Here is a 21,927-nt window from a genome sequence, read left to right on the forward strand (position 1 = left end):
TGGGAAATTTATTTCAAGATATATAAAATCTTGACAAGGGCACTTGGGGCTTTCTGAAAGGGTGTCAATCAGAGGTAGTTAATGGCGGTTGGCGGTTACATTTTGCAGACATATCTGTTAATTGGCTAACTACCCAAACGCCTATTCAATAAAGATTGCATCCTCTGATAGTGCCTTGAATAGGTGCTTCAATCCTTTTAAATAGTAGGATTTCGACAGAATTAAATCACTTTTACTTTTCATTTGATAGTTCTTAGACTTTGTTGTATCCTAGAGGTAATTTGTCTAATAGAGGCAAATAACACCTTAAGGAAAGTGCTTTCACGCCTCAAAGTCTCTGTATTTGTCTAGTATAGTTTTGTTCTTTACTACAGTTTAATAACACGTCTCACATGAGCCTTCTTGCTAGCAACCAAAAGAACGCATTGGAAGTGTTTCAAGTTTGAGTGCATCTACTGGGACGCTATGTCCCCCCTTCCCCCCAGCTTTTATTAAGAATTAAGCATTGATGACGAGAAGAAAGTTTATGGTAGTATCCGTCCACTGTTCGTGCTATGGATTTTCTGGGTTTTTTCTCTTTCAGGGGCGCCCTTTGCAAAATGCTGGTGCTAAAATGGTGCAGACGAAGCTTAACAGACATCATCAAAGTAGATATGGATAGGAATAGGGTTCACTTTGCTTGTTTAGGACACTGATAAGTTGGAAACAAAGAAAAAAAAAAACAAATGCCATCAATCAACTACCACATGGTCGTAATAGTGTCATATGTGCATTGTTTTATTGTGTAATTCCACTATTAATGCGATTTAATTTAGTGATTAAGGAGACGTATCTGCCGGGGTTCCCGGCTGTTGCACATACTCTGCACTTCCACCCAAGTAGGCAATTGATGCTCTCGATTAAAGCATACTTATAACATAATAATTAACCCATAAGTCAAAAGCTGTGCCATTTTCGCTAAGAAAATGTTTTTGGGAACATCAGTCAAATCAAGAAGGCATCTAGCCTGCTCCAGGCTCCAGCATTGACGTTTGTCTATTGTTTGCACATGCATGCTTTCTTCATCGTTCTCATTAGGAGCATCTCGATCATACATAAATATATTATCAGTCAATTTTTTTTTTTTTAAAAAAAAACATCATATTAATTAATTAGCCGCACTCTGCTCTACTTTTCTGTAGGAGTATCGCCAAGAAATGACACATATCCATTCGGCGCTTAAAGCCTCAAACAAGGAGTATATACCAAAACCAAATGCTTTTGGACAAGAACAAAGATCGTGTAACCACTTGTTATCAGTTCAAGTAATCAAGTTAATTTATCTCAAACTTGACTGCTTGATGCACCAGACCCAGTTATGATCCTCCCTCTTTCTTCTTTGTAAGATGTTATGTACCTAAAGAAGGACACAATCAAAATTCTGGCTACGTAGTAGTAATTAATATCCTTTGACGTGGTGCGAATTTATGGAGTACGTGATAACAGTTTTACATTTGACGCATGCAAAACTCGCATTGTGCCGAAAGTATAGAGTTTCACTGATCAATAATCACCCGCCACTGGGCCTAATTATATCGAGCTGGAAAAGTTAAAAAGAGTATAATGTCCGTAGGCATGCTTTCTCATGGTGGAAGAAATTAAGTGAAACGGGCAAGCATTAGAAACCAATCATTATGACCAATAAAAATTAGATCAAGATTAATCACGCTCCACATTTGGTTGACCGCACTCTCGATCGATGGCTATCACTTTTATTATATGATTTTCAGACTATATAATAAAATAAATGATGGAAATACAATCAACAAAAAGTTGAGTGCGATTAATTTTTTTTTAAAAAATTTATGCTCAGCATATGATAATAGAGGACAGTATAGTAATTGATTAACACGCATACAACATCAAATATATATATATATTTATACAAACAAACACACACACGTGTATGTAAATGTACATGTATGTATCAGTTCGCGAGCTGCACATGCCAGCTTTCTTCTGGTTCTTATTTTTCTTAATTCCTTTCCCGTTTCTAGCTTCTTTCTGCCATCATTTATCACTCTTTAATTATATTATGAGCTGGAGTAAAGCGTCACCAGTGCAAATCCCAAGTTGCTACTACTAATTATTCACGAGTGGCTAAGACAAGCATGCTGTCTAAAATTTTTTAAAAAAAAATGAAAAAGAAAAGAGCAGCATGCAGCATGCTGTCTGGCCAATTGGAATCAAGCGGGTCAAATCAAAAGGGAACTTAAGATATTGTCAGCAATATAAAACATACGGACGCGGCTGGAGCGGTTGTCAGAACAATCACTCCGGAAGGTGTAATATCATTTGTACATGGTGTAACATCATCTGTACAACGTGTAACAATAGAATAACAGCGAGTAACACTAGAACAACATTTTTGTGGATCTCACACGGCGTGAAAATCGAGTTACAATATGTGATCTGAGTCGCACAAATTTTTGAGGCCTCATCCAGGCCGTGAACTGCCTGGGATGTTTGTCTCTGACAACCGTCCAAGCCCCTCGTCCAAAACATACGTACGCTGGAGTTTAATTTACTGTAAAACCGTACATCATATAATACGCCAATCATATCAATTTGCTAGTAGTACAAGATGTGGAAGAAAGCATCAGAGTCAACAGGCTCCCGATGTTATGTAAAACACTTTTAAGCATTGCATCTAATACATCAAATAATACGCCAATGTTGATCTCAAGTCAACACTCTCCCTCTTGACCTTTTCTAAACTAAAGTTTAGAAATTCGACTTTTATAAACCTAATCACTCAAGTCAACACTCAAAACACTTAATAATATGGCCTCCTTATTCATTAACTGTGGGTACTGCCTCAACTTACAATTAGTCACGTCTGGGGATAATTTTTGTGTCAGGGTTTGCCATTTAGTCGAAGAGTCAGAAGGTTGGCGATAGATTCCTCCTGTCCCCCACTCAAGGGTAATTAATATGTCCTCATCATAGTTCCTTTTTTTTTCAATTTTTTTAAAGTCAAATAATAGCGGAAGTCATATATATATATATATGTATAATGAAATAGGGTCCAAAATCTATACAATATATAAAGTAAGAGATTACGCAGTGGTGTTAACACACTTTGATAACCTTTTTGAACTCGTGTCCTTCATTGTAAGGGTAAAATGGAACCGATTAGACTAAAAAGGAACCTTAAAATTTAATAAATTATTTAAACAACTTATCCGCTCCCAACTGAATCAAAATGAAGAAATCTTATAATTTGGTTATCTAAATAAGCACAACAAGATTTTGCACTTCTTATACAAATTGCACTCCACCTATGCTTCTTAAGTTATCCATGAAAGTTTTCTTCTCGCCCCTTATAATTTTGTCATACACTGCTTCCATGATTTCTGATTTCTTTTTTCTTTTCCATTTATTTCTTCAAAATAATTTCTATGAATTTTTTCCCATTTTAGTGCACACACATGATTGTGCCTTGATCAGTTTCGCTTAAAGCCCAAAAATATAACATCCACGTAGAGAAGGCTTCACTCATGGGCTACTACTTGTCTAGACTATAAACTATAATGAGCCACAAAGGCCCAAATCAATGATTTCCAAAGAAACGTCTCGGCACGATTACACCCTTCTCTCTTCTTCTCCTCCTCCTTCTTGGGTGGTAAAAAGCTGATTATTCCCTAAAACGGTGCCTATTTGAATTGATTTTAGTGTTAATGAGATAACAAAAATTAGAACCAAAGGGAAAAAAGGAAAGCAGAAGAAACAAAGACTCATCAATTATTTGTTCACAGTTTCTGGTAACACATACAAGACTAATTTTGCTCCTCGGATAAGATCAAACCAAAAATTAACACGAATACTGAATCATTTGATTCGTTACTGAGCTATCAACATTACAACACATGAATTTCAGCAATCATAAAGGGGGACTCGGAATAATTACATCAGCAGAAACAGCAACAGCACCATCAGGCCATCAACACTGCTTTTGCCCTAGCATTAAAGGCATCGAACCTGGTGGTTGTGCAAAAATAATAAAAATCTGGACAGCTTTACTAAAAAGAAAATAACGGAGAATAAAATGTACTAATCATCGAACCTTAGAGATAGACAAAAGGCAGTATGAAAAAGTTAACCATTATTTCTAGGAGTACGTGAGTAACCCATGTTTCACATTGCTCAAAAAATAATAATAAGGGTAAAAAATAAAAAAACCTCTGTGGTAAACCTAATACACAGAAAATCCCCTCGTGATTTCAAAATATACAACACGACACCCTGTATTTTGAACTAAATTGTAAAGGTGACGGAATCCGTTAAATTTAATGGAATTGGACGAAATGACCAAAATGCCCTAATATAATTAAGCAAAAGACAGTTCAAAAAAATCATTTGTTTTATCCTCTAGATAGAGAGAATCGAGGGTAAAGGGGTAGAACAGGTATTTTTGTTAAAAATTTGGTATAAATTTTTTTTTTATGTTCCAATAAGTCATTTCCGTTAAATTTAACGGATTCGTAACCTTTATAATTAGTTCAAAGTACGGGGTGTCGTGTTGTATATTTTGAAATTATGGAGACTTTTCTGTATATTAGATTTATCACAGGGGACTTTTTTGAATTTTATCCTAATAATAATAATAAAATAAAAGGAGCATTTTGCCACTCTCAAAAGAAACAAAATGCAAGAAAAAAGAAAAGCACAGCCATCAGTCGTCATAGGGATCCACATGAATCGTCAAGTTCTTGAGACGACTGGATAACAAGAACTCATCAGCCTGCCTGGGGTGATTTAGCAGTGGTCCGATAGTACACTAATATGTACGAGACGAGGAAAGCAATGACAAAATAGTAGTCTGCGAGCACACGAAACAGTCACGGAAACGTCGGGCCAAAATTTTGGCATGAAAACATCCATTATTTGACCAATGGGCAGCTATTTGATTATGATGGATTGATCCAACTTAGCATGAAAGAAAAGTACTGCCTACTACCGATTCATAGGCTACCCATGGCAACAGTACAATTAGGACAACTAGAGCTAGTTTTGAAGCTCGTCCAGATGGCTATTGGTTGAGGAAGAAATTACTACTTTTGTTTCACACTGTTAGTAAGTACAATCCAGGCCCAAAATGGTTGTACATTTTTGGATGCGTGTGTGTGTGTGTGTTTTTTTTGTCATATTTCAAAATTTGTGGCTCAAGTTTGTTGCTGATTAGGCGAATGAAACTACTAAGCACAAGCTTTTAAACTCAAAATCTTTTTTTTTTTTAAACAAAAAAAACCAGCCGCCGTATGTTTATTGTTTAGTCTGGACCAATCCAATTGTTTAATGCCAAAAAAGAGCTGTAGTCGGTTGACGTGAACATGATAGGCTACATTTGGTTGTGCCCGACATCACAATTCATTTGTACGCTAGAATTTTATGCTGCTGGTATGATAATGATCCAATCCACGTGGATAAAAAAAATAAATAAATAAAAACCCCCAAGTTAAACATGCTGAAGATTCCATTGATCCCTCCTCATCCAGCCAGGTTAAAACTTAAAACAGTTGAGCATTAATTAAAATAGTAGTGTTAAGTAGCTGTCCAAGTCCAATTTAGAGAACGTCACTTATCGCGCATTAAACTCTCTGAAAAATGACATGAGTTGGTAACGTCTTCATCATCCGCGGAATGACCGCCCTGAATATGAGACTAAAAAAATTGTGCAATTTCGGCCAAAGTTAAAATGCGACGAAATAAATGAAAGGGCCCCGAGTAAGCACTGAGGTCTTAGCTTTGGCAGCTCCCAAAACGAGAAAAAAAAAATGAAAGGGGGAAAAAAAGACTTGCAGAGCACTCCTCCGTCCCACTTTAACAGTGCTGTTCTTTTTTTCACACAATTTAAAAAAAAATAGTTAATTTTGTTGGAACAATCAATTTAGGTAGTTATTTTCCTAAAATACCCTCACATTAATTAGAGTATAACTTTATGGGAACTTGAATTGATGGTAAAAAAAGAATCAACTCTCATTAAATGTGATAGGTTTATAGTAACAACAACTTACATTGAATAAGGGTATTTTAGAAAAATTAAAATACAACTACATTCTTCAATTGGAAAGTGGACTACAATTTGGGACAGACGAAAAAGGAAAACAGGACTATCAAAGTAGGACGAATGGAGTACTACTTATCATTTGCATGGCTTGCACCGTTCTAGGACCCAACTAGGACTGGTGACGACTCGAGCTGCTCGCGAGCTGCTCGCGAGCAGCTGGAGTCAAAGCTCGGCTCGAGCTCGTGTTGACCGAGCTCGAGCCGAGCTCGAGCAGTTCGTTAAGATAAACGAGGCGAGCTCGAGCCTTCGTTTCTTAGGCTCGATAACTCGACGAGCCGCTCGTTGGGCTCGAGTAAGTGTAAAATTACAAAAATACCCTTGCTTCAATTAAAATTTACATGTTCTCTGCGCACTAAGCTATAATCGATGTTCAGCCACTGTTGGTAAACTTTCCTCCTTCCTTCACTTAGGTTAACTTTTATGCTCTGCTGACTCCTTCGATTGATCTTCTTCCTCCGCCACCGACTGTCCCAAACTCCCAATTTCCACTTCCGTCACTGCCATTGCTGCTACCGCTAGCTGCATCTCGAGTTTCTTCACTTCCTCCCACTTCAGCCACAGTCATCGGTGCTACTGCTAGCTGCATCTCCACCGCTTCCGCCATCTCCACTTCAGCAACCTCCAAGATCTTGTAGTGCTAAGGGCAGGTTGGGAAGAAAGGCAAGTTCCAAGGAAAGGCAGAGGAGCAAAGCTGCGAAAAAACAGAGCAAGGAAGGTTCATCTGAAAAAGTTAATCTTCTCCACTTCAGCAACTTCACCGCGAGAGACCACTGTAAGTTAATCTTCTCCATTATATTTCAGTTTTCATTCGAACATAAGCTTTGAAAGATTTCAGAGCATGTTTGCTGATGAACGTGCCATGTCCGCCGTTAGCATGTTGTTTCAAATTTTACGTCGATTGTTCGTGGCCTTTTCTGTGTGTTGATTAGACTGTATTCTTTTGGTTTTGCTGTAAATTGTGGGGGCTGAATATAGATTTAATTGAGTAGAAGATTAGTGAAATTTGTGATGCCCCTAACCTGTTCGACGAAATGCCTGGCTGAAAATTCTTATTGAAAGAAGATTCGTTTGCATTTTTTCTTTCATGTTAAAGAACCGGCTAAGTCCGCAGGTTCATTTCCTCGCACCTGAGAAATTTTGATGTATTGCAGTCTTGCATTTTTTTGTTGTTGCTTTATGCCTCCCATCGTATGAATTTGGATTGAAATGGCATGGGAAGGATCTTGTGATTTTCATTTTGATTGGAAATGATCAGACTTGAGCTTTTTGATGTTCTGTCCGCAGAGGAGAAAAGACGACCCCATTCCTAGGATCATGATTTTGGTCCTTCATTTTACTTTATTATTATTTTTTTATTTATTTATCCCCCAAAGTTTTTATTTATTTTTATCAAGCTGTCTACAACAAATATTTTGTGTTGTAAATTTGTGATAGCTTGTAATATTTTGAGCTTTGGCTGAAAAATTGGACTAAAAGACCTGTATTTCCTCATATAATTTCATTTTAATGAGTATATTTCTATCTTTTGAAGTTCTTGATGGATTGAAGGAGCTCTTGCATGTTGCCTGCAGGTTGGTTTGTAGATCCATTGCTGGCATTAGTGAAGTTATCATAATTTGTATTAATGGATTTTTGTGGACATTTGGATAATTTGTATTAGTGGATAATTTTTGGATAATTTGTATTAGTGGACATTTGGACATTTATGATTGTATTAGTGCATAATTTGTAGGCCGCAAAATCAAGAATATGTGAAAAATTGTAGTTATTTCATGCGCAAATTTTGTCAAAAAATGGGGAAAAAATGCTGTATTCTTGCTTAAAGTTTCAGAAATTTTCGAGCTATTTTCGAGTTCGAACTCGAGCTCCAAACGAGCTAGAATTCGGGCTGCTTTCGAGCTTCATGCGAGCTAGAAAATCGAGCGAAACTCGAGCTATTCGCGAGCCAGATTTCGAGCTAAGCTCGCGAGTCATAAACGAGTCGATCTCGAGTTTTCCTTTTCTTACGTCGAGCCGAGCTCGAGCTCTATTTTTCGAGCTCAACGAGCTCGAGCTCGAACTCGAGCTCTCATATAAATATGCCTGACTCGACTCGATAAGCTCAAAACTCGACTCGATTCGGCTCGTTTGCACCCCTAGACCCAACCCATCATATGCACTATAAATAGAATAGAAAATGAGTTCCATGCACAGTTCTACGAGGATAATTTTGTAGGGCATCCGAAGATGGCTGGCTGGCCTAAGAACGCCTTACCGTGCAGGAAATGTTTGATTTCCTCTCTTTACCTGCAATTTATCCAATTGTATTCTGGATCTACTACATTTACCTCCGAATAAGAAGTTACATTACGTTAAGCCTGTAAGAGCAAAATATGAAAAGAAGGAAGTTTAATTTTCAACATAAAAATAGCAAAACAATCTTAAAAAACAAAAATTTCGTTGGACTAAGTTAACAAATAGTATATTGTAATAATGTGATGTATGTGAGATAAAAAGGTGATTAGAAAATATATCGAGAGAATTTTTATGTGAAAACTCGCAATCTAACTCTGTGATCACAAGTCCTCTTTTGCCCATCACATAAACAAAAAACAAGTTTTCTTTCTTTCATTTTACCATAAGAAATCAAACGTGGAGGTATACCAAAATGAAGTTTCCACCCAGAACCTTGCAAAGCATCCTCTACCTTGTAACTTTCGACTAGGTAGAAGGAAAAAAGATATAGGTAGATGTAGTTTATGGACCCACTTAAGATTATGTAATATTTCCAAGATCATGTGTCATTATAATCTACCGCGATACAAAGAAATTGCTGGTGAATAAGAAATTCAAGAAAATTCTAACCCTACTATATATATATATTATATATATATTTGTGTCAATGTCAGTAGTATCTACAAGCTATCCCTACACGAACTTAGACTAAAGAGGATTTAATTAGAATAGAAGAACTTAGAGCATCCACAATGCTATTACACTTTGTGGAGTGTAATCCACATGCCACGTCAGCATTCCACTTTCTCCTCTTTTATTACACTTTCATTCACAATGGATTACACTCCACAAGGTGTAATAGCATGGGTCCACAATTAATCAAATATTTATTTTAATAATGCATAACTCATATCCCATAAATAAATAAAGTAATTTTTAAAACTAATTTTGTTATTTTAAAAAATAAAGTACTAACTTTCGTTAAATTTTGTACATTTTGAATTTTTTTATTTTGTAAAAATGATATTATTAATTTTTAAGTTTGAATAATATATCTTTTTCTATGTTTCAAAAATAATATATTGTTATTTTTTAAAAAATAATTATGTAGGAAATTAAACAAATATTTGATACTTCAAATGCCATAGGACCCACCTTCAATGGATTACACGCATCATATCCATGATGCGTGTAATCTCCATGACACGGCTCCCAGCCGTGTCATGGAGCGGTGTAATGGCTCCCCATTACACCCGCGTTGTGGTTGCTCTTAAAAAGAAAGAGATCTAGAGATCCACCTTTTGATCCAAGGAACTTATTATTATATATCTTTTGAATTTAATTACAGTAGTAAGGATTTGAACTCTTAACACTACTACAACCTCCCAAATATATTGCACCTCCCAAATCAATCCAAGTCGTAGATTTTTTTTTTTTTTTTTAAGGTAGTAGTACTAGTATCGTGCCAATGGCGAATGATACAAACCCAGTTCAAAAGACTCGAGACAACCACAAAGCCCAGTTTGCCTTGTCCCGTTATAACTTTGTACGACTTGTCTCAAACCTTCAGAAAAAAGTTTCAGTCCCAACTCCAAGCACCGTCAAAACAACTGTTAAAAATGTATTATTACTCCTCACTAGTGACTGCTGATCAAAACTCTGACTTTGAATAAATCCGGACAAGTCTTCACAAATTCTCCCGTTCTAACCAAGAAGGGGGGGGAAAAAAATAAAAAAATCTCCCTTGTCCGCGCAAACACCCTATATTTCCTCCTCCCACAAACCCCCCCTTATTTTTCTCTCACTACATTTTCCCCAAAGGCAGCAGCACGCCATCTCTGTCTCTTTCTCTCTCCTCTGGAAGTTTAGCTGTACAGAAGCCGTCGTTTCCCATACCCAAAGATCTGTAAATTTCCCAAAAAAATAAAACTAAATTACACTACTTCTCCTCTGCACCGATCAGGTTAGTCTTTTGTTCTATTTTTAAATGGCACAGATAATTCATGTTTCTCTTCAAATTTACTTGATTCTATCAGATCTACTACTGCTCAAGTTTGAATTTTTGACTTGTTTTTTTGGGAGTATTTATGGATAATTGTTGTTGAATCTTTCCAGGGGATTGAATTGTGAAGAGTAAGATAGAAGTAAGGAGAAAAAGTTTGATTTGAATTGAATTTGGTTGGAACGTTGAGGTGTTGGAAATGTCGAGTCGGAAGGAGGATGAAAAGAATGAGCGGGTTATACGGAATTTGCTCAAGTTACCCGATAATCGGAGGTGTATTAACTGTAATAGCTTGGTATGCTCATCTTTTTTTTTTCTTCTTTTTGATCTATTTTCCATGAATTTTTGTTTTGTTGTTTGATAGTTTTCTTACCCGATTTCGTTGCCTGTGCTGCACTGAAGTTTCAGTGTTTTGTTTTGAATTTTGATTACTACTTGCGGGTTTTGAGGATAATGATATATTTGGTGTATTTGAGTTGGATAATGTTTGATTAGTTATTTCTATTTTTAGATAGCTACGGTGGGCAAAGAATGGGCGGTTGGTTAAAGGAAATTGAGTTGGGTCGATTAAATGTTTGCAATTACATTTTTGGCTATTAGGCTACTACTGATCTAGCTAACGTTAAGGAGACGTTTCTATAGCTGCTAAACAGCAACCCAAAATGTTTTGGATAGCATTTTGTGTCTGTCAGATATTGGCCTTCAGGTAGTCAATGGATTTCTTGCTTGCTGTGCTATAGATTCTTATTCTTTTTAGGTAGTCAGGAATTTCTCATTAAAGTACTAATTTCTTGTTTCTAATGTCTAGCAAAAGGACATTAAGATTATCAATGAGTTTTCAGTCCAATTCAATTGGCTGTCTTCAAATGACTTGGGCAAAATTACCATGAGCAGAAGAAAAGAATGGCCATAAAGTTAAAAAATTGTCTTTCCTGTTGTAGGGGTCAAAATCTGGCAACAATGCTTCATTTGCATATCTTATGTTTTCCATGGTAACTTTGCAATGTGCATACAGAAACTACCTTTATCACGTAATATGGTTCTTATTTCTAGTCCTTACAAATTTTTCATCTACAATCTATCTGGATATCTGGCTCATATCTCAAGCTCTGAGACCTTGGACATGAAGCTAAGGTGGATTTTGGGTTGAACCATCCAGTTTCCATTGCTTAAGATTAGTCTTGGGGAAGAATTGTAGAAAAGTTGATAATTAACGAAAACCTGACCATGTGAGATGCTGATTAAGAAACATAACAGGGTATTGGGCAAAATGCATTCTTAATTTAAGACATCCAGAAACATGCTAAAGGATGTAAATCTGTATTGCATGTACCATTTGTGGTTGAGCAAAAGGAACATTTTGGTTTGACAGTCATAACTGTATCTAAATGGTGTTCATTTCCACTATATTTTAGGCTGTCGTGTGGTTAATTTGCATATAAGACTATTGGCTACCATGAGTTGATAGCAGTATCTATACTATATATAAAGGGAGAGCCTTAAGTTTGGTGGAAATTTTTTTGTCATCTTTTAGATTTCCACCTTTACCCTCACAATCACTTAATTATTTATACCTCCATATTGCCGACCAACTTAACCACAATTAACTTTCACCTCAATTATCTAAATATATATGGCATCTATAACTACCTACAAACATTGTAACCAACAAGTTAATTAAAATTCTATTCAGAAAAACTAATATTTTTTGACAAATATTCAAAGAACTATTAAAAGATGAAAATTTACTCTTTTCATGTGTGAAAATTTTACACTAAATCCATCCATGGAATGTTCCTAAATTGCACACACATCGGCCCTTATCACTAGCATAGAAAATACATGTTGCTGATGTTTTGATGTCCTCACCATAAACTTAAGCGTATTGAAGCTAAGAGTGAAAACGACAAGTGATTTTGATCTTGTATGGTCTAGGGTATGGGTCTTGACTAGCTGCAGAAATGGCATTCCTACTTTATGAGCAATGTTAAGTCGATATTACTTTGAAAATTTTATTTTATTTTGTAGGAAGGGTAGTTTTCTTTTCCAATATTTCATAAATTATTTGATGATTGATCTCTTTTGAGCAATCTGTCTTTAAAAACTAGTTGTTTCATTTTGAACTTTGGATATATTTTAGAAAAGTAGTTTTTCTCATTCTGAACTTCAATATACTTTGATAATAATGGAATGGATATTTAAGTATCTGCTATTCCATTTAAGTGTCTGTAAAGTGTAAACTGCTTTTGAAAATCTGATGCCTTAATGTTGTGATACAACTATCTTGTACATTCCACAAGTTGACATCGTTCTTTCTGATTGGAGAACGATCTATTTGTTGTTTGTCATTTGATTGGAGGTTGCTTATTAAAGGTTCCAGAGTATCATGTGCACTTGCATTTTTGGTCATTGCTCTCTTAAGCTTTTTCTGAAGAATTATTATATCTTTTATGTTTTATTATTTTAGTGTCATCTGGGCAGAAACTAAGAAAAAGTTCTCTTTCGAGAAGAAAATCTTCAGGTTTGGAATATGAAACAATTTCTTTTGAGAAGAAAACCTGCAGATTAGGAAACATAGTTCAATCCTGCTTGGTATTATCCTGATTACTCATTGTTGATCGTTTAATTTCTTGACAATAGAGTTGTTATCAAACTTTGAACACTAATGCAATGCAACTTTTAATATATTGAAAATAGTTGCTACTTGATGAAGTGAATTAGACAAAGCCTCTTTTGGAACTTTGTCGCTTGATTTAAGTTCTCCATGTGAAATTTAATTTTGAACTTTGAGCTTAATTGCTAGATGCTCTATTTTAATAGTTCAAAATGCAAGTGATTTCTGTTTTATCAATATGATCTAGTAAATTGAGAACTGATTTACCAATATGATTTATGTTGCAAATGACTTGGTTTCTTCCAACAGGGGCCTCAATATGTGTGCGTTAACTTCTGGACATTTGTCTGCACAAACTGCAGTGGGATACAGTAAGTGCAATATGAGTAACTCCCTCATTTTATTGATGTTGATCTTTAATGCTTGCCTCTTATCTCAACTAATTGGTCTTTAAGAATTTTCATTATGTTAAAGAGTCCTCTGTCTTTGTGCTGTTATCTTGTTTACCTAAAATTACATTTAAAATTGCTTTCAGTCGGGAGTTTACCCATAGAGTGAAGTCAATATCTATGGCTAAATTCACTTCACAAGAAGTTAGTGCCCTTCAAGGGGGAGGAAATGCGGTAAGACTTAATATGCCCCTGTTTAAGTTCTTAGAAATCTATGCAATGATTGCAAGTGTTTTTTTTAAGTTTAATACATTCACTTCTTTTCTTTATTCATAGAGTGCAAAAGAAATTTATCTTAAGGAATGGGATCCACAGCGTCAGTCTCTTCCAGATGGCAGGTTAGCAGACATAGTTCTTTTTTTTTAAAAAAAAAAAATTAACAACTACAAGTGACCCTAATTCTTGTTTTCTCTGCCAGTAATAATGTGGAAAGGCTTCGAGATTTCATTAAACATGTTTATGTAGAAAGGAGATATTCTGGTGAAAGGATCTTTGAGAAGCCTCCAAGGGTGAAGGTGGTTTATATGTTGGTTCTTATTTTAATTTTTCAAATTGTTATTTCTATTATGGCTTTATTTGCTCTTGAGTATGAATCTTACTGCATCCAGAGACAAGTCTAGTGTCTATTCTAAAGTTGCATTGACTTCTATAAGTTCTAAAACTGCATTTAATTACTCCAGGGGGAAAGCGAGGACTCTCAAGAAAACAGGAGGATAGATAGTTTCCAGAGTGGTTCTCGAAGCCCACCATATGATGATGACCGTCGTTATAGTGATAGACCGAGTCCAGGTGGAAGAAGTCCAGGGTATGATCAAGATCATCGGCAGTATGATAAGAGAAGTCCTGCTCGCACAGAAGTAGTCAATGACTGGCGACGTGAAGATAGATTTGGTAATGGAAGGAGATCAGAGGATATAAGAGTTTCTGATGGAGGTTCTAAGCTTGGTAGTAGGTCGCCAGATCGTCAAAGAGATCTAGATGTGTCCAGTCCGCCAGTGGTACGACCTGTTAGAGATATTTTGGGAGAGAATGTATCTCCTCTTCGTGTTCTTGAACCTCCAAAAGCCAATGGCCCCAAGTCTGCTGATGTTTCCACACGCACTCAGGTGACAATCAGTATAGCTGCATTCAGATTCAAGCATCCTAATGCTGCTTTTCTTACCCTTATAGCTTGTTCTGGCATCTAACTGGACTTAAAACTACTAACTGGATCAACAATATGTCTTCTTATGCATTGTACAATGTAGTTACAGCACCTAAACAAATTGTTGTGCTAATATGACAACTAGGAAAATCATGCACTTGATTTGACACTCACCAAATTGTCAGTTTTGTGTTCCATTGACAGAACTTTTGAAATACTCTGGTCTTTTGGCATGTTTATGCATAGTCCTCATGATTAACCTAATTATTCTGCCAGCTTGGGCACCTTTTGTCTAGCTTATACTTTATAAATATGATTACTTATGCATGTAATTCATGCATTTGCATCATTTGTTTTTATCCATTTTATTTGATCTAAGAGTATGCTACTTTTCTAAATATGTGGCAGAGAACCGCATCTTCCAGTAGCTTGGCATCCTCTAATGGGAACCCGGCTGAAATTAAAATTGAAGCTTCATTAATTGATTTTGATGCTGCTCCAGAACCTCCTGTACCTGCACCGGTGCAGCCACAGCAATCAGCTGCAAGCACATCCATAGCACAGACAACATCACCTAGCAGTGATAACTGGGCAAATTTTGATTCTGTCGCTGAGGTGAAAGCATCTCAGCCACCTGTTAACTCCAATCCGCTGGAATCTGTGCTTTCTCAGCTGTCAATGCCAGCATCTGTATCTGGTCATGTGGCTGTGACTCCGGGAATTGGTAATGCCTTGCATAATGCCTCCGTAGGCACCTCGTCAGCTTTCCCAAATGTTTCACCTGTTACATCTTTTGGTTCGCCTTTTGGCAATGTTGCTCCCAATTCTGTGACAGCAAACAACTCCACAGCATCTTCAACTGGTAATCCAGCAGCAGCCCCTGGACCTGTTGCATCACTGCCAATTCCAGGTGGTAATTCATTTGGAAATGCAGTTACTGGAGGACAATGGTTACAACCTCAGCCACATTCTTCGTTCCCTGCTGTTGGTGGCCAACCTTTGTCTCAACCACTCACTCCAGCTTCTGTTGGACCTTCAAGCAATCAGGTACGGCTCATTTTTCCCCTCCTCCCCTGCCCTTCCAAACTGCTAGCTGTTTCATGTGGATATTGCTTTACTTAACATTTAAGCATGGAAAATGTACAGCCATGGAACCCGTTATTTGCACCAAATGCTCAAGTGCTTCCTGGTGCAAATGTACAAGCATCACAAGCTGTTATGAGACCTGGCTTGGATGCCAGTACTGGTGTAGCTACACAAAACTCTCAGGAAGCTAAATCTAGTGGCAGAAGGGAACTGCCTGAGGTAAATGAATGCCCCTTTCTGTTTTATGGAGCTCTTATTGAAATTTTTGACATTCGTTGACATCTCCTGCTCTGTTTTTGCCTGCAGGATTTGTTCAGTTTTAGTTATCCATCAATGCCAGTACGAGTTCCTGGTTGGCATGGTAGTCAAGCACATGGGATGGGATTTAACATGCAATACAACATGCCGATGGTAGCTTTCAAATACACAATTTTATTCACTTTGCATGTATAATGGGAATAACCATCAATCTTAAACATGGATTGATCCTCTTTTCAGCCCATGCAGCCCACCTTCCCTCAGGCCTCAAAATCGACAAATCCTTTTGATGTCAGCGCTGATCCTTCTCCTGCTGCTGCAGTAAGTGAATTGTTTCTTTTTGACTAATCTGATTCGTGATTACAGTAAGTGAACTCATTTCTTTTTGAATAATATGATTCGTGATCACTGTTTGTAATACTTGGTTTGTTATGCGCGCCAGCAGACCCCTCCAACCCCAGAACTAGTGAATAGGTGAAAGAAAAATGGAGAATGGCAGAGGCAGCAACTTAGTCTCTTGTCAGAAAAATACGTTCTGCTTGAATGATGTAACTCTATTTAGATATCTGGATAGGAGATCATGAAGATAGCATCAGGGTGGTAATGTTTTGGCACTGGGTGCGTTATTGCTTTGTTTCATCTATTGGAAAAGCCTGGTTAATTGTTTTCATGATTGAAGCAAGTCCATATCTAGTATGGTTTAGATTAATATCTCACATTAATCTACCTTAGATAGAACTATAGCTGAAGCTAAAGTTGAAAAAGCATTTGGTCCTTTTCTTGCGTATTGCAATGCCAGGTCTCTCATTTTAGATTTGGTGCTGGAGCTTATTAACTGTCTGATGTCGAGTTACCTGCTTTTACTTGTATTATTTTCCCTATGGCTTCATGGTAAGTACGCGTCTTGTGTAGTGGCATTCCTCATATTTGTGTTTAGATTTAATAAAATCGTATTCCGCATTACACAGTTTCCCTCAATGGCGTCATTGCAAGGTGCATTACCACCCTTGGCAGCTCCTGTAGGCCTTCTTCAAACTTCCAGTCTTGGTGCCCCTTTGGCCCATCCATCAGCACTGCTGCCTAATGGACCTCCTTATGCATCTATTATGCCTTCAAGTACTTTGATGTCTTCTGGTTTGGTTTATACTTTCTTATTCTGTAACCACATATAAGATACCCCTCACCTTAGAAATGTTGTAATATATACTTGTGACTTCTGCAGCTACAAACTTGATGCAGCAGCTGCCTGGTAACATGCCACCAAGGTACCTTTTGTTTCTATAAGTTCTTCCAGTCTTCAGGCTTAAACAGTGATCTCCATTTCTACTAAAGGATGTGTAATCATATGTTCTACTAAAGGATGTGTAATCATATGTTCTAAAGTCAGTGGCGGTTACTGCAGAATTTCATCTAGAAGAATTAAGTAATTTGGTATTTAGCTCTAGAATAAGTTCTCTATTTAAGGTATTTTCGGGTTTTAAAGTGGATTTATATAAGTTGACTTATTTGTTTCTTCTAATGTAAATCATTGGTACCTGATTTAGTTTGGATAGGTTTTTTCTTTTTGTTTTTTAATGTGTCATGCTTAAATCACTTGGAATTCTTGCAGGCCACATGGACAAGTTAGTTATGGCATTGAGAGTGGTGCTTTTGGACCTCTAAGTTCAAATCAGCAGCTGAGTGTGTTACAGTCAGTACCTGCTGCACCAAATACCTTCTCTTCTATTGGAGGGAACCCATTTGGGTGATTGGGAGAAATAGCCCAGGTGATTGTTTTTGATGCATCAACGTGTTCTTCTTTTTAGTAGTTTGGTGGAAGTTTTGGTTCCTTGTAGCCTAATTATATGATGATGAGGCTTGTTGCATCCACACCAAGTTGAAGTTCCATAATCCTCTCCAGTGTGTTGCTGTAATGATGCTATAGTCAGAAATTGGGAGCGGCTTATTGTCGGAAAGGGATTGAGCAGCTTCTGCCGATTGTTTTGTGCTTGATTGGAAAGAGTTGCATGCTTCTTTAGCGAGGTGCATTTTGAAAATTTTCTTGCCTTTTTTTTTTTTTTGTACTAGTCATCGAGAACTTTTGTTGGTGAGAAATTCCTTCTCTTTTTCTCCCAGTGGGGTTAGTGGAGTAATTGTACGAGAGCATACTGACAGTAGAGTAGCACATTATATGTATTCTGGTATGAGTGTGTTCAATGTTCATATCTGCATCAAATAAGCTTGTACAGCTGATTTTTTCCCCCCTTTTTTGTCTGGTGATAATGTGATATGAATTTATGTAGTTGTGGGGAAGATTAATGACCTTTAGGAGGTGTTTGGGAAGTGGGTACGAGCATTAGGAATAGGTTTTGGATTCATGTTTATTTTGGACAATGGGATTGAATCAATGCTGTATAAAAGGTTCTTTCTATGGGTTATTATAATTAACTACTACAATAAAGAATTTCACATCTGATTACCCGCCTATAATTTATGTTTGTCCAAAAAAAAAAGGAAAAGGAAAAAAGATAAAATGAACAACAAGAAAGACCGTATCCTCGAAAAAAAAGGGGGAAAACTCAGAAAAAGAACAGAGAATGATGTCCGTTTGATGTTCTGGTTCCCTCTTTCTACTCCTCTTTGAACTGTCTTTGATTTCTAATTTTATTGTCGCTAATATTCGATCTGGGTTTTTGCATGGTAATTGCGATCAAACAACATAGGAGGGCTTAATGGTAATGTTAGAGAGGCAGTGGCGGTTGAGTGTTATGATCTGAGGAGTGCTTTAGATGTTTTTAATTTGGGATCGTCAACGGAAAATGGATATATTAAACTTGGGGGGCCAAATTTTGGTTTAAAACTCATGGGGTACCAAAATTTTGGTTTACTACTCATGGGCAAATGGCGAATTTTGGTTTACTACTCATGGGCTTAATGGCGAAATTAAACTCATGGGCAAATTTTGGTTTACTACTCATGTGCTTTAGATGTTTTTTTTTTTTTTTAATAAAATCAATTTATACCTTTAATTTTTATTTTAGCCAATCTAATTCTCAAACTTCAATTTTGTACCTGCTTTGATCCTTTTAAAGTGGCGCTGCCAAATTTTATCGTGACAAAAACCAGCAACTAATCAGGGCAATTATAGAAACTACAAGCCAGGTTCCAATTAAAAAAAGAAGAAAATAAAAACTTTCCAACAAACAGATTTTCCATTAAGCTTGGGACGAAAACATAAATCGTCATTCTTTCCCCAAGATAAGCATCCATTTTCAATGATTCCTTTTATCATTTTTACTTGTCTTTTATTCACAGTCTATACTACTACTTAGCTTGGAAATTGATTAATCGCTTTTGCACAGCCAAACGACAAGAGCAATTTACCCTAACTACCAACACATATATATATTTCCGTTAACACAAGTATAATTGTATGACAAACTTGGACCACATCAACATTTTCATTCTTTTAATAGTTTAAACTTGCCACACGCATGACATAGGTTTATGATTGTTAAACTACTTATTTTACTTTTATTTTCTTTAATTGCCACCATTTCTAGCGTATCCTTTTGCATTTTCATCTCCCACACACTGTTTCATTACATAGGGTATTAAAATGAGTGACTCTAAAGGGTTTGAATGGGTCATTGGGTAGGAGGTATAACTAGGTTAAAATATCTATTTAATAAATGGATATGAGTACATCTAATTATCTATTTATGACCTATTTGAAATTCTACTTGTTTTTCCTTTATTTTTTCGCATGTTGTTTGACAAGAAGTAACGACATTTTATTATTACTAGATTGATAGGAAATTCAAATTTATCCTCTTAACTTCAATCAAAACATTGAATTTAAATGTATTATTATTTTTAAATAGGTATGAATGGATGATGCGAATCAAATCATTACCCACCAATAAAAAAAGATTTAATTGAGTCTCTCTTTTACATCTATTTAAAGTTTATTACATACTTAAGCTCACTAATTTGGAGTGACATCTTATCCCGCGAGATTTTGCTTGAAAAGTGGATGTCAAGCTCCACGAAAGAGTCGGATGATATTCTTTTACAAATGCCTCACTTTATACCTTATTATTTTTTTCATAAATTCCATACGAAAACATGATATAAATCTGCATACTATTTCTCGTCCCAAGTACTTGTGTCACGATTGGCTTTTTCTTGCCGACAAAGCCCATGCGACAGTAGCAAACTCAAACATAGAAGATAAGAGATAAGAGATATGCTAGTTCAACCTTCTCTCAAGTGATGCACGAAAGTGCGGAAACGTGTGAACCAACACAAACAAAAAGCAAGGAGGCAAAGAAGGAAAGCCAAGAGAACTTAAAAGGTAAGAAGGCACAGAAAGAAAGCTAAAAGAATTTGGAAAGCGCTTGTTTTGCAAATGGAACTCCAATCCACAAATGGTTCCGAATACTTACAAATGAATGGTGATATGTATGGGGATCAACGGGTCGGGTTCGGGTTGGAATTGAAAATTCTGAACCCGGACCTGTTTTTATGTGATAGACCTTGATTTGACCTGTATACCCGACGGATTTTGATCTTAAAGTTCCGGAACTGGGTACTATGGGTCCGGGCCGAATTCAGGTCTAAAAAATTCAAATTTAACTATTTCAAAATTAAATCCAAAACCAATCACAAATCCAATCTTCAAACTTATACAAATCAAATTATAAAACTAAATTACAAATAATTTGCAATAGTGAATTCAAAACTAACCACAAATCAATCTACAAAGTCATTACTAAATTGTTAATTTGATAAAAGAATATATTTATAAATATTTATATTTTATAATTATTAATATATTATTTGAATCCGAGTCGAATACGAGTCAATATCTTATATTTCGTATCCGATTCTTTTCTTGTTAGAATAAACAGGTCCGGATCCGAATTCGGATATCGAAATTAATTTTCAACCCAAACCCAAAAAAATTTATTGTATCCGGATCAGATTCGGATCCAAACTCGATTAGTTGACATCTCTAGTGATATGGCCTATTTAGTGAGTGTTACTATGTATACAGTCTTGATGTACAAAGCCTTCTACTCAATTCCATCCTAGACTCTTATGTATAATTTCCTGACTCTTTCACAATATTCAAGAGAAGTCTAAAGGGCTACGAAAAAATCTAGAATCTTTGTACAACCCTAACATAACCTCTATACGTTGGCCATAACTTCAAGGGCAAATTATCTAATTGGCCCTTTAACTTTTGTCTAGATAAAATTAAACCCCTCATCTATTTTTTGATGACTTTAAGCCCTTGAACTTGTAAAAGTGGGAAACCGTGGTCCTTTTAGCCAGTTTCTCCGGTTTTGCAACCGGAGGACCAATTCACACGAATGCAAGTGTGCTTCTTCAAAGGGCATTTTTGTCCGCATATTCTAAACAAAAAGGGCACAACTCCTCCCTCCTTTCCATTTTCCGAACCCAACCCAACCCAACTGCTAGTCGAAACTTCACAGCAACAATGGAAGCAACAATGGAGTGGCAAGAGAAAATCTTTCCTACATTTTCCTTACCCATTTTCATCTTCCCTTAAGGATCTTTGCGGAGGGAGAAGAGCAAGAGAGAATCAGCACTGTCAGGTTTGGGTATCATCGAGATTGAAGCAACAAGGAGTGGCAAATCAGGCCGGAAAATCATCGACATTGAAGCAAGAGAGAAGTCTGAAAGGAAAAAAAAAGGGGGGAGAAGGTAAAAGCTTTGTGAAGGGAAGGAAAAAATGCGCAAATATCGCGGCCCTCTGCTTCCTACTTGTCGTTGTGGTAAAGTCACGAAGATGATTACTTCTTGGACTGATAGAAATCCAGGAAGAAGGTACGCCGTTTGCTCAGAAGAAGTTGGTGGCTGCAGGTATTGGAATTGGATTGACGACGAGATGTGCCGTCGTTCTATTGAGCTGATACCAGGCCTTCTAAGGAGGATCAATGCAACAGAAAAGCAAAAAGACGAATTTGAAACTGCAGCCGCGAGATCCAAGGCAAAAGCTGCCAAGTTGAAGGCAAAATTGAGAGAAACAGAGAAGCAGCTGCG

General features: G+C 36.7%; 1 protein-coding gene and 1 long non-coding RNA gene across 4 annotated transcripts; both read left to right on the top strand.

The window, feature by feature from the left end:
• The first annotated feature begins 6,445 nt into the window (after positions 1-6,445).
• Positions 6,446-7,890, top strand: LOC113694540 (uncharacterized). Its single transcript, XR_003449413.2, has 2 exons — positions 6,446-6,881; positions 7,681-7,890. It is a non-coding gene; the product is annotated as an uncharacterized lncRNA (long non-coding RNA).
• Positions 7,891-10,029: 2,139 nt separating this feature from the next.
• LOC113694533 (uncharacterized) lies at positions 10,030-18,116 on the top strand. Of its 3 annotated transcripts, none has more exons than XM_027213365.2 (15): positions 10,042-10,286; positions 10,439-10,620; positions 13,249-13,310; positions 13,475-13,562; positions 13,665-13,726; positions 13,807-13,903; positions 14,069-14,494; positions 14,941-15,579; positions 15,679-15,837; positions 15,925-16,029; positions 16,117-16,197; positions 16,845-16,992; positions 17,099-17,141; positions 17,486-17,642; positions 17,777-18,116. In XM_027213365.2, the coding sequence occupies exons 2-14, from the start codon at positions 10,525-10,527 to the stop codon at positions 17,622-17,624; spliced, it is 2,145 nt and encodes a 714-aa protein (XP_027069166.1). In that variant the 5' UTR covers positions 10,042-10,286; positions 10,439-10,524; the 3' UTR covers positions 17,625-17,642; positions 17,777-18,116. The 3 variants fall into 3 exon arrangements, with proteins under 3 accessions (XP_027069165.1, XP_027069166.1, XP_027069164.1); XM_027213363.2 differs by having other exon boundaries at positions 16,845-17,010; positions 17,777-17,912; XM_027213364.2 differs by having other exon boundaries at positions 10,030-10,286; positions 17,486-18,116.
• Positions 18,117-21,927: the final 3,811 nt, after the last annotated feature.

This window comes from Coffea arabica, chromosome 6e (genome assembly GCF_036785885.1).
Source record: "Coffea arabica cultivar ET-39 chromosome 6e, Coffea Arabica ET-39 HiFi, whole genome shotgun sequence".
In the NCBI taxonomy this organism is placed as follows: domain Eukaryota; kingdom Viridiplantae; phylum Streptophyta; class Magnoliopsida; order Gentianales; family Rubiaceae; genus Coffea; species Coffea arabica.